We start from the raw sequence: 16,020 nt of genomic DNA, 5'->3' as shown, positions 1-16,020 counted from the left end.
TCCTGTCTCGACATGCGTGTCGGACCGGCAAACCACCTAAGCACGCCTTTGGTGAGCGTGGTAGGAGGGAACTCAGTTCGACGCACACGACGAGGCCAGGTGAGCCTGCTGTACTCTCTTCTCTGCATGGCCGGAACAATTCATAAGTACCCCTGGGCGGGGGGAAAGCAAACTACTCTTTTCTTGTAACAGGTACCGTCAAAGACCTCATGTATGCCTTTATTGCGCGTGGTGGCAAGAAAAATCACGGTCGAGGTGTCCTCGAAAGAGGGCACCTACCATGCACGCCTTTAGTGCGCGTTGTGGGAATGCCCAGTTTTCTCGTAGTTTTACCCTAAACGGGGGAGACGCTGGGAGGCTGCCGAAATTTCGGGTGAAATATTACTACACTCGGACCTGTTTTGAACTCAAAAGAACAAAATATTTGGTCCAAATGAGAAAGAGCAGTGGACTTTTGAACTTGATTGAACAAAAGCAGAGGACCTGAACAGAATTTAAATGATTTCTAAAGTTCAAATTCAAACAAAATAAAATCTAAAGGGAACGAGATTCAAATCAAATGAGCATAACTTAAACTTGCAAGACGAACAAGGACATGGACTAAGCATTTGAACTTGAAGGCTTGGATTGCAGGGGACTTGAACAAAACTAGAACATCAAGCAAAGATGTTGATTTGGACTTGAACAAGCATTTACACTGGAACAAAGCAAAACAACGAACAAACTTACAGAAGTCTTAAATTTTGAATCAAATGATGAAGATCTTACTACCAAAGCCAATCAACTTGCAAGTGAACTTGTATGTTAAGCTCAAATTGGGTTCTAAACTCCACATGAATGATACAAGAAACTGAGCCGTCAAGAACAAGAAGGGATTCAACCTTGCATTTGATTCGAACAAAGAAACTGAACTCGCACTTGAACCCGTGCCATACAGCATTAGGTGGGGGTTGTAGACTTGATGAACCCGAGTCTAAATAAAACTTCACGGGTGTCCCTCCTACATGTACCGTTTGAATCTCCTACGACAATCCCTGCAATGCCTGTTGATTGAGATGGCGATATGGGAGACCAATGATGGGGGATCCGCCTTTCTACAAACAAATGCAATCCAACAAACCCACCCGAGATTGGTGAAAGGGTGGATTCAATGCAGAAACAATGGATCTTCTACAAAATACTTCCAGGAGGTCGTCGTAGAAGACATGTATCCCCTGCAAATAAAGAGGTCAATGAATGAATGGAGGTCATTCATTAAAATCTCAAATATAAGTGAAATGTCGGTTCACTCACAAGCAACAATACGAACGCCTACAAGTCACTACAGAAGATCTGCAATACATACACTCTCTCTAAGAATACGGATGTATGTATAACATGCCACTTATGGGTAGATGCAAAGACTACAGTAAATGCAGTATCCTGTAGTCAACTTCAATCTAAAGATGAATACATCTACCTCCGGCAGTAATGGATGTATTGTAAAGACCAAAATCATAGCATAATGCATAAAGAATATAAGTTCCTACGAGCTTCTACAACTCGAAAGCAGGAGACTCGTTAGTGCACTACGATTCACCTGCAGAAAGCAACAAGTAGTGCACAACAATTTACCTGTACGAAACAGCGAATAATTCTATTCAGAAGCTGCTACACCATGCCACTGGATCCGCAACATTCATGCAAGCGGACAGAAGGCGTCTACAAATACTTTCAAAGCACCCCCGCATGTATACAGTAGTTTGTATACACATAGGTACACTAAAGGGAAAATACAATCTCCACCCGCATGGGCTCCGGCGAGCGTGTTATTGGTACACACGTGACGTCTAGGGATGCTGTGCGAGTTATCAAATTTTAAACCCGATCCTCCTTAGCAGGTAAAAAGGAGCGGACAGGGTTCAATTATAAAATGCCCCCAAACACCCGCATGGGCCTCGACGAGCGTGTTATTGGTACACACGTGACGTCTAGTGATGCTGCGCGGGTTGACAAGTGAATTCAAGTTCGAAACCGATCCTTCTATACGGGTCAATAGAAGTTGACAGGGTTCGAACCATTAAGCAAATATAAAGTTGCGGCGACCGGTATATTTGCTTTAAAACATTCATATCAGGCCTTCAAGGCCTACAACAATATGAATTCACTAATAAAGGCATGAAGCCTACGAAATCCGATTCTCGATCAATAGCTTGGTCGAGTTGACAGGGTTCAATCCATAAAAAGAAATGACCCCGAACACCCCGATGATGGCCGTGTTGAATGTTAATCTCAACCGGAGGGGTTCCCAAATATTTTCAAATATCCTCCAAATATCCAAATGTCTTCCAAACTCCACCCACGATGCCAAAATCCAATAAATTTCAAAGTCCAAATATTTAAAATTTGAAATCCAACCATCAAATGCTTAAAGCAAAATTCATCCACCCTCCGCAACAGTCTGTCGGGGTGGACAAATTGAAAAACACTTCAGTTCTCAAAAAGATAATGCCTGGTCGAAAATATCACTAGGATCCATTCTCAAACAATCTCTTTCCAATAAGGACGTGGTACGTGTCCTCTAACCGGCAGTTTCGCCGCCAAATGGTACTGCAGGTAAACGGTTATGACTCGGGGCCCTCTGAACCGAGTGGTTTTGCTGTCAAATGGCACCACAGATAGCGGTTATGGCCAGAGCCAATACGCTCCTTAATGGCGTTAAATCCTTGAGATATGAATCAATAGGATATGATTGATAGGGCACAAAGCCCTCTGTTAGCTAAGGTGGATTTAAATTTGCCCCCTAGGCAAATATCCATCCCAGGTCTACAAGGTCCCCTTGGACGAAGCAACCCATGGCTGCCGATAAGGATCCTTCTGTCAGGTTGGGTCGACTACCTCCTCTGACTAAGTAGACCGGGAACCACGATGGTCCGGGACAACGGAACCATGGGATCTTGATCGGGTCTATCATTCATTCCCCCACCATCCGCTTTAAGTTCAAGATGGTGAAAATCCCTATTTTAAATATCAAATATGCCCAAATTCCCAAACTTCCAAACATTCCAAATCCAAATCCATTCCTGCTACAATATGCCAGATAACACGTATTCTATACATATCTGATTGACGACTAGCCTTAATCGAAAGTTCTCTCTCATGATCGGGAGGGGTAATTAACTATAGGGGCTTGCGCCTATAGAAAACCAGAACTCAGATCATAAAATCCTCACAAAATGAGGGCGAAATCTCTGGGTAGTGTCTTATCTACAAACCCATCTGCCTTCCAAAATTTACCTCGGAATTTATTCAGTTAAAACTCCCTCGCCGAATAAAAAGAAATTATTAATTATATTAAATAATTATTTAATTATTATAATAATTAATTATCTAATTATAGTTAATTGATAATTATTAGTTAATTTTTAATTACAATTATTTAGTTGATTATAATTAATTTCAAATTAATTATAATTAGTTTATTAATTATAATTAATTGTCAATTAGTGATTAATTATCAATAATAATTAATTATTATTATTATTAATATAAATTATAATAAAGAATAATAATAAATGCTTCCTTGCCTCCCTCTCCTTGCCTCGGTCCACGAGCCTCCACCGTCAAGCCCGCGAAGGTACAGATCTTCTAAACTCAGATTCTTGATTTCGTTGTATGCGACGGACCGGAAAATCGACTATACACGCCTTTATTGCGCGTGGTGGGATGGGACCCCGGTGCGGCACCTACGACTAGATAGGGTCACTCATAAGTACCTTCGAGCGGGGGGAAAGAAAACTGCCTTTTTAAACAGGTACCGAAGACCCCATACAAGCCTTTATTGCGCGTGGTGAGAAGAAAAATCACGGCCGCGGTGCCCTCGTCCGAGGACACCTACAATACACGCCTTTATTGCGCGTGGTGGGAAGGCCCAATTTCTCGTAGTTTTCCCCTAAACAGGGGAGACGCCGGGAGGCTGCCGAAATTTCGGGTGAAATGTTACTACACTGGACCTGTTTTGAATTCAAAAAGAACAAAGATTTGGACTCGAATGAGCAGAGGTCTTGTGGACTTGAACCTGAACAAACTCAAATGATTAATAAAGGCCTGAACCAAATAAAATAAAATCAAGCCAGAACTGAAGTCAAATCCAAATCAATTCGAACATACAATTGAACTTGCAAGGACTTCAGAAGATCTTAAACTTGAACACTGGACGAGCACTTGAACTCGAACTGTACAACGTCGAGTGGGACTTGTAAACTCGATGAATTCAAGTGTGAATGAAACTGAACTTGGACTCAAACGAGTGTAAAGAACAAAACTTGAATCACACACGAGGAAACTCAAACTACAAGACCTCAATGCTTGCAAGCAAAGAATGTAGTGGACTCTTACAACAGTCTCTACGAGATTGGGTGCATCGTACCTGCAAGAATGAAATGCATGGGCGTCCCTCCCATATGCACCATTGGAATCTCCAACACAAGTATCAAGGCCTGTTGATTGAGATGGAAATACTGGAGATCAGCAATCAAAGGACCGCCCTTACAAGAAAATATGATCACCGACCCACCTGAGATTGGTGAAAGGTGGATATGATGCAGAAACAATGGGTCTTCCACAAACACTTTCAGGAGGTCATAGTGGATACAACGGTCCTTTGCAAATACACACAAGCACGCAAAACCACCTGAGATTGGTGAAGGTGGATATGATACTGATGCAAATGGCCCTCCTACGAACATTTCTAAGAAATCATAGTGAATACAGGGTTTCTCCTACAAATGCATACGAACTGCTTGTGGATAACAACAATGTGTATATCGTAAGAACAACGAACCATTGTGGACACAATTACAAATATCACCTACGACAATTGTGACTAAGATCTATGGGTATGTCGGGTACAAAAGCAACTCGATGTACAAAAAGGGACACCTCCTGGCAGAATGGAAAAGATGTTTGAACAAATTAGAACTAAATTTCCTGGTGTTCCAAAATTCCTTCTTGATTCTATACTCAGGAAGAAAACAGTTCTGATATCTACAAACATCATAGACAACAAGTCCACTACACTAACAACCTCAAAAGGAGTTCTGAGGTTGTTATTTGGAATGTTTTATTTGTTTTATAGTGTTCTAGGGCTATTTAAGGGGAGTTTGTCTATGTTTTAGGGTATGTTATTGTGAAGTTTTATATTTTGCTATAGTTCTTTTCTTTGGGGGCTTCCTAGCGGCATCTAGGTTGTTTGGGAGAGCCGGTCTACCTCTCTAACCGTAGATCACTTGTATCTTGTTCCCGTATTTAAGTGATAATATAAACTAGGCATTCAAATGAGAATATATATAGTCTTTTTTTTGTCTTCTAAAGAAATTTCTTTGGCAAACATGTTATCTTTAATTTTCTTATGTATTTTCTTTTTGCTTGGGCAATTATTGAATTGCCTAGTGTTGTACTGAAATCATTTTTTTTGTTATAAAATTATGTTTTGGAAAAATCCCTAATCAACTAACAAATGGCTAAAAATTGCTAATAAGGTAACAATTTTTCACTACATTTAATGAGATTAACTAGAAGAATTCTAATAAAATAATTAAATCTAAATAAATGAAATAACTCTAACATCCCTTATGAAATAAAATTTCAAAACTCAGTCTGCATTAATTGCCCAAGCTTCAAAACACTATACTCCAAAGAGTGGTAAATATAATACACTTGATGTAACCATCATAATATGGATCATCTTATGGCGCATATTACTTCGAATGAATTAGAAGATGATTTAATCATGAAGGTTTGCTGTCTATCCTACTCTTGAAAAGTCAGAAAATCTCCCTACATTTATCAAATTCTTGTTCTGAATTGACCCAAAAAATTTGAACAACCACAACAGGACTAAACTCAAGTCCATGCCAAATCATATAAACCGTCATATTACTAGGAATCAAATTAATAGAAAACAAATCCCCTCATGAATATTTATCATAGGCTCGTTCCATAAAACAGAAATTTATAACTACAAAATAAAATCCTACTAAATAAAAAAAATTAAAGAAAATTTACTCAAATTATTTATTTGCTCGATGCTTCAAATGAGTGTAAATATGCGGATCTCACCTTGCATCACCTCAGGTTTCCAAAAGTTTCTCTTCTGATGATAAGATGTAATTATTGCAGATTAATGATGTTCTAGTCCAGAATGATTTATACGTGATAGAAAAATAAATTATCATTGATTCAACTAAAGCTAAAAAGTTTATAATGACACCAACTTCTTTTATAGAGTTAAGCCTCGATCAGGATTTCATTATTTAATCATATAGGTAGAATTCGTAGTCTCTTTCATTGTACACTCATTTTTTGTTAACTCTGCAGTCTTATTGTAACAGTTTTAAAATTCTCCATTTTGCCGTGTTTCACTTCTCTAATAGAACTAATAGTCTCCTTTCTCTCATAATAGTTCGGCCATGTGACATACATTTCCTTCTGTATGCTTTCACAGAAAATTCTTCAACTTATGAACAGCCCAAAAAAAAGCTTCAATGTTTTTAATCCTCCATAATTCTAAAAGTAATATTGTTTCTATCTTTTTTTTTCTCTAATATTAATTGCTGCCAGCTAGATATCATTCAACCTTTATTCGCAATAAGAGGGTAAGATTTACTTTAATGCGTAGATAATATGTCTGTTCCGTTCATGTTATAGTAATTCTTTTCTTTTAATCATTTGAAGTCTTCATTTATCCAAATTAGGCGAGACACCTGCATGCCTCTCTAATGATGTTATATGATTCTCTTAATCCTGATGCTGTTTTAGTGACTTTTTTGTAATCCTGGAGTCTGAAAAATACAACCTTATTATATTGTAAACATCATCTTTATGTTGCAGGCGATGGTTTAACCGATTCACTTCAAGGTCTCTCAGGTGTAGAGGTAATGCAGACTACTAGTATTTGTTGTTGAAAAACTATAAAGAAAAGTTAAGTCGCTTTTGAAATTATTTTCAGACAGTCTTTAAAAAAATTTCATAAGTAGAAAGAAAGATGCATTGTCTTTCAGACAGTCTTTACCAGAAGCGTCATGCATAATTTTTGCAAGCAAAATTGTTACTCAAATGAACGTTTCAATTGAGCTACTGTATTTTTCTCAATTTAATTTTCTTCGTCTTCCTAAAAATAATTTCCCTTATTTTAATTTCATGTTAATTTTATTTCTTTTTGTCCTTGAATGGTGAATAATTATAAGTACAATTCTTAACAGGTTCATTTTGCTCTTTTTTTTTTGTAGATAAGCAGTGTTGTTGACTGGAGGAAGTTTTATTTTGAAAGATACACGTAAGTTACCGCAATCCTGCTCCTCTTTCTGAGGTTGTATATCACCAAAGACCTGTGAGTTTGGGCGTAATAATAACTATATCATCATTAATTACTTTCAGAATTTCACTATTACTACCAAAGGGCCCGGCATCATTTTGGGCAGCTTAGAGGACAATTGCATCTAGATCCTTGATGTTAGTGGGGTCTTTCCTGTGCGTATATGTTGTAGAAAAATATTTCATTTAGGTTGTTGTGTTCCCTAGACCTTTAATTTCGGTCACTTATGTGTTACCTTTTGTCCATATAGTATTAAAAATGCTGTCCAGTGTATATGAGACTAAAACAAAATGCACTACATTTCTTCTTTCCACCCCAAATCTCTCATTCTGCAAGCAGTTCCAAGATTTTATGGCTGATGCTTCTGGTTGCGGTGCTTGCCTGCTCTCCTTTTCCCTTCTCTCTCTTCCCAGCCATCTTTTATTCTGATTGCTATCCACCTTAAGATGTGTTGGTGATGGGTTTGGCTACTGGCTGCCTCCCCAACAAAAAAATTGAGTACGCCCTCAAAAATTGAGTAAGCCTCACAGTTTAGATAACAAAAGAAATAAGCTCATTTAAGCTGGTGCAACTAATCTAACTGTATTTCATAAAAGGGAAGGTCGTAATACCAATTATATGGGACCTTTTGTCTATAGTATGTTATGATGGAACATATTCTTTCGAGTCGCTCTAAGTTTAGAATGAGAACAATATTTGACTATTCTTTACCTAGGGTTACAAGGTTATCGCCAATAAATAAAGTTATCGCTCTTATCAAAATTCAAAATTATGATTCAAAGCAAGTTTTCTTCATGGGCTTTCCTCATCCTCGAAGTTGTAAGTCTTTATGAGACTTCCAAGAAATGTAATTCTCTATCTTAATTAATTAGATCAACATAAATTCAAAAAAGTCTATCAAAAGAATCTAATCAATCGGGCCTCCTTATTTATAGGATAAGACTATATGATCCATTTTTTACCAGCATATGGATTTTGTAATGGATGTGAGCCTAATCCTTATTAATTAAGGTCGACACAAAGTAAACAAGCACATCAAATCAAGTTAATTCTTGGGCTTTCCTAAGGATGTAAGCCAAAACTAGACTTGGATTAGTGATGTGGAACAACCAGGAGTTCACGAGAAATTAGTAAGAGCAATTGTTAAAAGTTCTCCAATATAAAATTATGCTTCAAAACAAAGAAAGATTTTAGGGATTCGTAGTTTTCAACTTGCTTAGGCAAAGAAGTACACGTAGATTAACCAAGATGTTTTTAATCAGATACAAAGGAAAGAGTAACGTTCATAGCTTATAACAGAAATCCGTAATTTAATAATGAGAGGTTCACCTTGAGGGATTTCTCACTCAACTGCTCTAAGGTTTAGCGGATGAAGATACTCCACACTAAACTTGAAATCACCACTAAGAGAAGGGAACCAAGGAACTTTGTTTTTGGAAAGGTAGCCGTCGGTGGAGGCGTGGGTCGTCCATTGAGGAGCCAAAGGGGCTTTGGGTTGTTGAATCTCGATCGTCTCGGCGAGGCAATAGATGATGCGGTTGACGTAGCTTTCCACCGAGTCGTCGTACTCCCAATCCGGTTTGTAGAATGGAGAACGGAGGATGTTGATTTCCCCTTGCGCGTTGTAGGCAAAGCCGTGGTCGATCTCAGGATCGGCCATGCACTATTGAGGAGGAGGAGGGAGGATCTTGTCTTCTTCTTTTGGCTTCCAAAGACATAAGAATTGTTGTGTTTCCGGTGGAAAGAGACAAGTGGGAGGGGTGGCTTGGGCTAGGTGAGGTGGAGGCATTGTGGGTTGGTTGAGTGGTGGAGAAACAATTTAGAAAATTCTGATTTTTAATTTCAGATTTTCTAAATAGAAAGGGAGGGAAAATTAATTCGAATTCTAAATACCCCAAATTATTGCTATGGGGGCTGGCGGTTTTAGGAGAGGATTAGGGGAGCATTAATTGAGGTTTTAAATTGACTTGGAGAGAGAAAAGCAAGGGGAAGGGGGGCCGGCCATAGGAAGAGTGGGGAAATTGTCTAGATTCAATGTATGTGATCCCAATGGAATTAATGTGATTGAAATCAAATCAGATTTTTTTTAATTCTCAGATTTGATTTAAATTAGGACAGCTTCCTAATGGGGGTTTAGCTCAGAGGAAGAAATTTGAAATTCAAAATTGATTGAATTCAAAGATGGATTGATGTGATACCAGGAATTAGATTTAGAAAATTAATAAAACTCTTGTTCAAATAGTGAAATTGCAATCTTAATGTTGTTCACAATTGAAGCTTCTCAAAGATCTTAGAATTCAACTACGCTTAGGCAAGAGTTTACACCTAAATTAGCAAGATCTATAAAATAACGACGGTAATAAATAGTAAAGCAAATGAAAAGCCAACTAGAATCCGATGGTTAACAAAGCGATTGTCTCACCTTGAGGCTACGCTCATTTACCTACTTCTAGGTTTGTTGGAAGAAGAATAACCACACAAGTGATGAAACCACTCCGAGGGCGACGGTGCCGTAGATCCGTAGGGAAGGAGAGGAATGTAAAACCCGAAATTCATCATTTGAGTGCGTCACACGCATATCAATGCGCCGCGACGAACTTAAGTGAAATTTCGATATCGTCGGAAATTGACGAAATAAATTTCATTAGATTCGTTTCGAAATTTCAATCGAAACGGTATAAAGAACCCATACCAAATTTTGCTCGATTTGAAAATTAAAAATCAATGAAGATAGTTTAAGTAAAATTTTTGGTAAACTTCCGATTTTACCCTTAGAGCCTTTAAGAAAAACTTTAGGGAGAAGGGCACATGCGTCTTAAGCCTTTAAACATTTTTCCTTAAGCCCACAACCGCCTAGGGACCGATTCATTCGGTCCCTTGTCATTTCTTTCGGCCGACCGAAGAGAGAGGGCGACGGGAGAGAGGAGGAAGCGGCGGGAGCTCCTTCCAAGAGGCGGCCGGCGGCTTTTCCGGCGAGGTTCCTTTAGGGAAAGCAAGGGGAAGACTTAAGGTAAGAGTTTCATGCAAAAATCCCTCACTTTTCCCTAGTTTTTCTCAAGGTAAAATTTTAGGGCTTTCTCAAAACTTAGAATTTTTGAATGAAATTAATAGGATAGCTTTAGAACGAAGTTTTAACGGTGGAAATGAAGTTTCGTTGAATTCTTTTGAGTTTTGGATTTTAGGGCAAATCTAGGGTTTCTCCAAAATGTTAGTTTTTGTGTAGAGACCTTTACATATATTGTTTCCAATGTCTTTAGGAGGCCTCTAAATTAAAGAAAATGAGATTTCGGAAAAGAAAAAAATATTTTCCTAATTTCCTAATTTTGCTAATCCGAAAATTAAGAGTATTAATCTTATAATTAGGAAAGAGAAGGGTTCTAACATGCTATTGGAATGCTATTAGAAGAATTTGGTTTCCAACCTTAGGGATTTTAGGTACAAAACTGAAATTTCCATAGGAATTTTTCTTAGTAGGTTTAAGGGAGAGTGTTAGGAGAGATCTTAATATGCAAGAGACTTATGTTATGACTTTTGGATCCATAGGTTTCAAGAGGAAACATTGTTGACAAGTAAAGCTTTGCAAAGGAAAGGATAACTAAGCCTTGAGGTAGGAATTCCTATCCTTACATGTTCAATTGTTATTTCATGTTTCATGTTTATTTCATGTTATATGGTAAAGCCTCATGTTATATTGTAAAGCATTTTATAGCATTTTGTTTCCTTCATGTTTCAAATTCATGAGTATCATTGTGTAAAGCTTTATGTCAAACATTGAAATTTCATTAATCAAATCAATAATCCAACAATACAGAGATCAAGCCTTTATATAGGCTCAACAAACATAAGAAAATAAAAGACGACGTTGCCCTTGGGCTACAACAAACACTAATTCCCTCATAGGGGTACAAATGGAAAAAAAAAAGGAAATACAAATGACATGAATAAAATAAAGTCTCAAAAATAACGCTGCTGAATCATGGCCGTCGCTCGACGACCTCTCCGATGGTACGTGTGTCGGAACCTTCTGCAGATGTCCTCATCATGGATTCTTTCCTAATTAGCGGGGTGGTATTTTAGGAAAGTAAATAAGGAAAATTTGAATTTCAAATTAAGTGGATTAGGGATGGGGCTAGCGGGTTGAGCAAGTGGAGAGAGGGAGTTGTGGCTTGGTGGGGGATGGCGGCGGGGATGGGAATGACCAGCGGCTTGAGGGACCAAGAAGGCCGGCGGCTGTTAGGGTTGAGAGGGCGCGGTGAAGAGAAGAGGTGGGGGTGGGTGGGTGAGCAGTCTGGCGGGATATTGGGGAAAGAGGGAGGGGAAAAATAACAATAAAATTAAAGAATCAAGAGCTCCCTCGTCGGCGAGCTGTTGGGTACTCTGTTGGCCTCTCCTAGGCTTCACCACTCACATGAACTCACAAAGAGATCACTAAGTAAACAAAGTATAATTTCATTTCATCAAATCATCATCCAATACAATAGAGGAGCCCATAATATATAGGCCTAAAGAAATAAAAGACAATGACACATATGCCCCATTGGGCTATAACTCGAAACAAACTCAAAGAAATGGACAAACGTAATCCCGCAAATAAATAAAACTACCATACATGAAATGCATCAAAAATACAGACTGTGAATCATAGCCATCCATCTACTATTCCTTCGCTGGTAAACTCGTCGATATCGTCTATCGATGTCCTCATCAATTAGCTCCCACATTAACATGCCTATCAATCAAATCCAATCCACTAATCACTCTACATATGTGTCTTAGACTACTTCAAGTCAAACAGAAACTCATGGACAATTGATAGGTATGTCATGTCTGAACTCTTCTTCGACCTATCAATACCTCTATATTGCACGCGACTACCTCTAAACTTCAAAATGATACAACCAGCCCATTGTTAGTTAATAAGTTGATGATAGCATCGAAAGCACCTCTTTTACACATGCATCACCCTAGTTTGCTCAAGATGCCTGAGAGAAGACAATCCATAATTACTAATTAGACTTCTGAGACCTTACGCCTCAAAAGCCCTTAGATGTTGGCAGATTGGGTCCACTTGTACAATAGAGATGATTTGATTATGATATCTTGATCAGGCTATATCCATACCATTGGCAATTTCCCACTTAATTAAATTCTTATCAAAGTATCATATTTTTGTCTAAATTTGAGTCAAAGAAGCCTCTTTGACTATTTTGATTAGAAAAAGGACCAAAATAAGATATCTACAGAATGACAGTTTAATGGCCAGATTTCAAAGCATTAACTGTAAACGATGGAGATGAAGGTTATGAGGTGACGTGGATCCAAATGAATTTTCTTAAAATAAATCTGGCTACTTGGCTGAAAGGCTTTTAAAACATGACCGTCATGAAACAATATCGTGGCCAAACCCTGAACTTAGCTACAATTTATCATTTTTTTTTCTCTCTACATTGAATTAATATAAGCATCCCCTGCAAGCATAATTGTTGAAATGCTTTGCTTCACATTTTAAGGGTAACCATGACTTTGGTTCTATGTACAACAAGCACCTGAGATTTTCTTGCACAAAAAATTTCAAACTTCGGTCGGTTAAACATGAAGAATGGATTGACTCCCAGGTAGCCTTTGATAGGTTAGGTCTAGATATCATAACTAAGCTAGAGCTGAACAATTTAAATGAAGATAATAAAATGAATGGAATTTATTTTGTAACTTTCCCAAACTTAAGTGACATGCTAAAACTTTAGAGAATCATTCAAAAGCCCAATTTTGAGAGGCCTGGTCCTAAATCGGTAAATCCTATCATCATGAGCTTTATTTGAGATTGGTTTAATACAGCCTATCATTCGGTAAATATTCCGCATTAATTTTTCCCACCACCAATATTAAATTTTTTTCCATTGTAATAGTTCATGAAATATAGCTGCTATACTATACTACAGTTAATTGTTACTAGAAAGAGAAACTGAACTGTATTTCTTTTTGGAAATTGATTTCAATGATACATGGTAAAAGAGTTTTCCTGGCTACAAGATGTGAGACATGTTAATCATGTGGGATCTGTTAGGCCGGTTCAAGCCGAACCGGCCCAACCCCAACCTAGGGCCGGTTCTCGAGACGGACCCCCGTTGGGGGGGAAATTGCCGCCCGAGCGTAGTGGGCCCACCAGACAATCCAATAGGGAAAGAAGGGGCGGCTAGGAGAGGGAGGAAAAATTTGACTTCGAGATTTGAAATTGGGGAAGTTTGTATTAAATAGGAGTTGTCTAGGGTTAGGGTTATGCTTGATTATTGTGTTTTCTTGGAGTTTTTTCTTGATGTCTTGGGCTCTATAATTCATCTAGAGATTTGGGAGAGAACGATCCTCCTCTCGAATGGAGAATCAATTGTATCTTTGCTTTGTTTTCCTTCCATTGATTTCATTCCTACAATAAAATCTACTGTTTTGATTGCTTTAATTGAAATTGTTGAGTATATTTTGTTGTTTTTATCAATCTTGTTAGGGTTTATTTTAAATATTCAAGTATTTCCTATCAGGATACTTGGTCCCTGAACTTTTTTCTTGTGATCTTTATCCTTGCTGTTTGGTACCAGATTTGTTGGCAAGCTTGTTGGTTGGTACTATGATAAGGATGGAAACCCAACAAAACATTTGAAAGGGGTTGAAGCTAAGGCCAAAAGAGCTGCTCGGCTTCAGGAAAAACAGAAAATAGAAGAGGCCAAAATTCCAAGTTGCAATTCAAAATGGAGCCAGGAAGAGGGAGGAGAAGTATGCATTATCTTGCCTAACTATATATGAAAGCGTGCATTAGTTTATGCTCTTTATTCTTTTAATGAATACTCATGCTAAAAATCTCTTCGCTTTAAATGTTAGTTCTACTATTCTAAAATCTCTTCGCTTAGCTTCCTCTACTTAGCATTGGTGATTTTGTGCGTTGTGGGTTTAAATTCCAAACGTGTTGAAATTGCAATCTGATATGAAATAGAAATAATCCGATAATTGTCCTTTTGGCCTTCTGATACTGCACTTTGTTCAAGTCTGATACTGGTTAAATTTGAACAATTCTTTTATAATTCTTCAAACGCATATAGTATGAAAATTTAGGCTTCATTTGGGACAACTTTTTTTGCTACTTAATAAAACTGTTTTTTAGTATAAAAATTTCCATTTCAAAAATTTTTTTTGCTAGAAAATTGTTTTAGAAAGCAGCAAAGAAGCCGTCCCAAACGAAGCATTAATCTTATTTTTTAAGTTGGCGTAACTGCATAGACTGTTTGATGCCACCTCATTTTTGTTTATATTTTCCTATTAAAACACATTGATGCTACCCTCTGTTAGGTATGGTGTGATGCTGGTTACCCGAGACTAGTGCAGAGACCCCTTGAAATGGCTCTTAATGGCAAAAGAAGCCGGCGATGTGCTTGTTTCAAAGAAGAGGAACTCGGCCAGCCAGGTTTGGAGGTATATAAGAACTGTGATTTTCTGTCTAAATCTTGTGTAGTCTGATATCTCTTTCCTGTACTCTTCTCATTCCAGCTACTTCTGTTGTGATTATTTTCTTGCTGCAGCCTTGTTGCTTGCTTACACCTTAGGATTGTTTCCCTACTTTTTTGAGAAAGACTACCTGTAAATGTTTCATAGATATTGGAATCTAAACGAGCAGAAGTTATTAGTAAAACAAGTACCTTTTAAATTATTAGGTTGCTATCATGTTTTTGTTGAGAAAAGTACCAAATTCATCTCTAATTTTGTTGTAATAATCAAAATAGTCCCCACCTATATAATTACTTAAAATAACTTTTAATATATATATGTATATATATATATATATGTAGAACCATGGTTATTAAAATCGGACCGGACCGGCCGGTTCGACCGGTTCAACCGTGAACCGGTCAGGGGGGCGGTTCGGTTTGTTAAAGGAACCGACTGGACATAAAACCGCAAAAAAATCGGTCAAAAACTGGTTGAACCGGAAAACTGTCCAACCGGGCGATTTTTGAATAATCGGATGGGTCTTAATATGTCAAATCTCAGTCATCAATCTACGATCAAACGGTGTAGGGAATTGTTCTGCGGTATTATCTCACTCGCGTGCCCTAAGAAACGTTGTAGCTCTCGTATTTCGACTCCAATGAAGAACGCGACTCCTCCATCCACAAGCAGGGCAGAAGGCCTCCTCCGACCTCCCAACCGCTAATCGGTACTTGGCCATACTTATCCGCGAATTTAATATTATGGGAGAGAACAAGCGGACTAGAAAAGTAAATAGATAGAAAGAAGAACCAACTTTCATTATATTATATTAAATGAATTATTGCAAATCTTTCTCTTGATGAACCAGAGATTGAAGCAATAATATCCAATGATGATGATATTGAAGGCCAAAAACAAATCTCTGAAGCTAATCTAAGTAGTTGAAGCTTGAATGTAACATTGTGTTCGTGCTGTACCCGTGTCCTATATTTTCAAAAAAAGCCGTGTCATGTGTCCGTGTTGTGTCGTGTCCATGTCGCCATATTCGTGTCCGTGCATCATAGCTTGGTATCTATAGCTAGTAGATAAAAGACATTTAGGCTCATGTAGGGGAATCCAATCGACAGTGAACTTAAAGAACTTGTTCATAGTACTAAATTTAGGAGTTTGTTCCTCTTACTCTTGCAATTGAT

General features: G+C 38.0%; 1 protein-coding gene across 1 annotated transcript in view; it reads left to right on the top strand.

Moving 5' to 3' along the window:
* LOC110100719 (membrane-associated progesterone-binding protein 4) overlaps positions 1–15,047 on the top strand; it is a 23,144-nt gene extending 8,097 nt beyond the window's left edge. The window contains exons 5-8 of the mRNA XM_020828358.2: positions 6,871–6,914; positions 7,269–7,315; positions 13,945–14,119; positions 14,690–15,047. Of these exons, the coding sequence (XP_020684017.1) occupies positions 6,871–6,914; positions 7,269–7,315; positions 13,945–14,119; positions 14,690–14,857 (434 nt within the window). The 3' untranslated portion in view covers positions 14,858–15,047. The remainder of the gene's footprint in view (positions 1–6,870; positions 6,915–7,268; positions 7,316–13,944; positions 14,120–14,689) is intronic.
* The last annotated feature ends 973 nt before the right edge of the window (positions 15,048–16,020 follow it).

Source organism: Dendrobium catenatum, unplaced genomic scaffold (genome assembly GCF_001605985.2).
Source record: "Dendrobium catenatum unplaced genomic scaffold, ASM160598v2 fragScaff_scaffold_338, whole genome shotgun sequence".
Taxonomy (NCBI): Eukaryota; Viridiplantae; Streptophyta; class Magnoliopsida; order Asparagales; family Orchidaceae; genus Dendrobium; species Dendrobium catenatum.
Note: the sequence above shows the minus strand (reverse complement) of the source record. Positions and strands in the feature narration are given on the sequence as shown.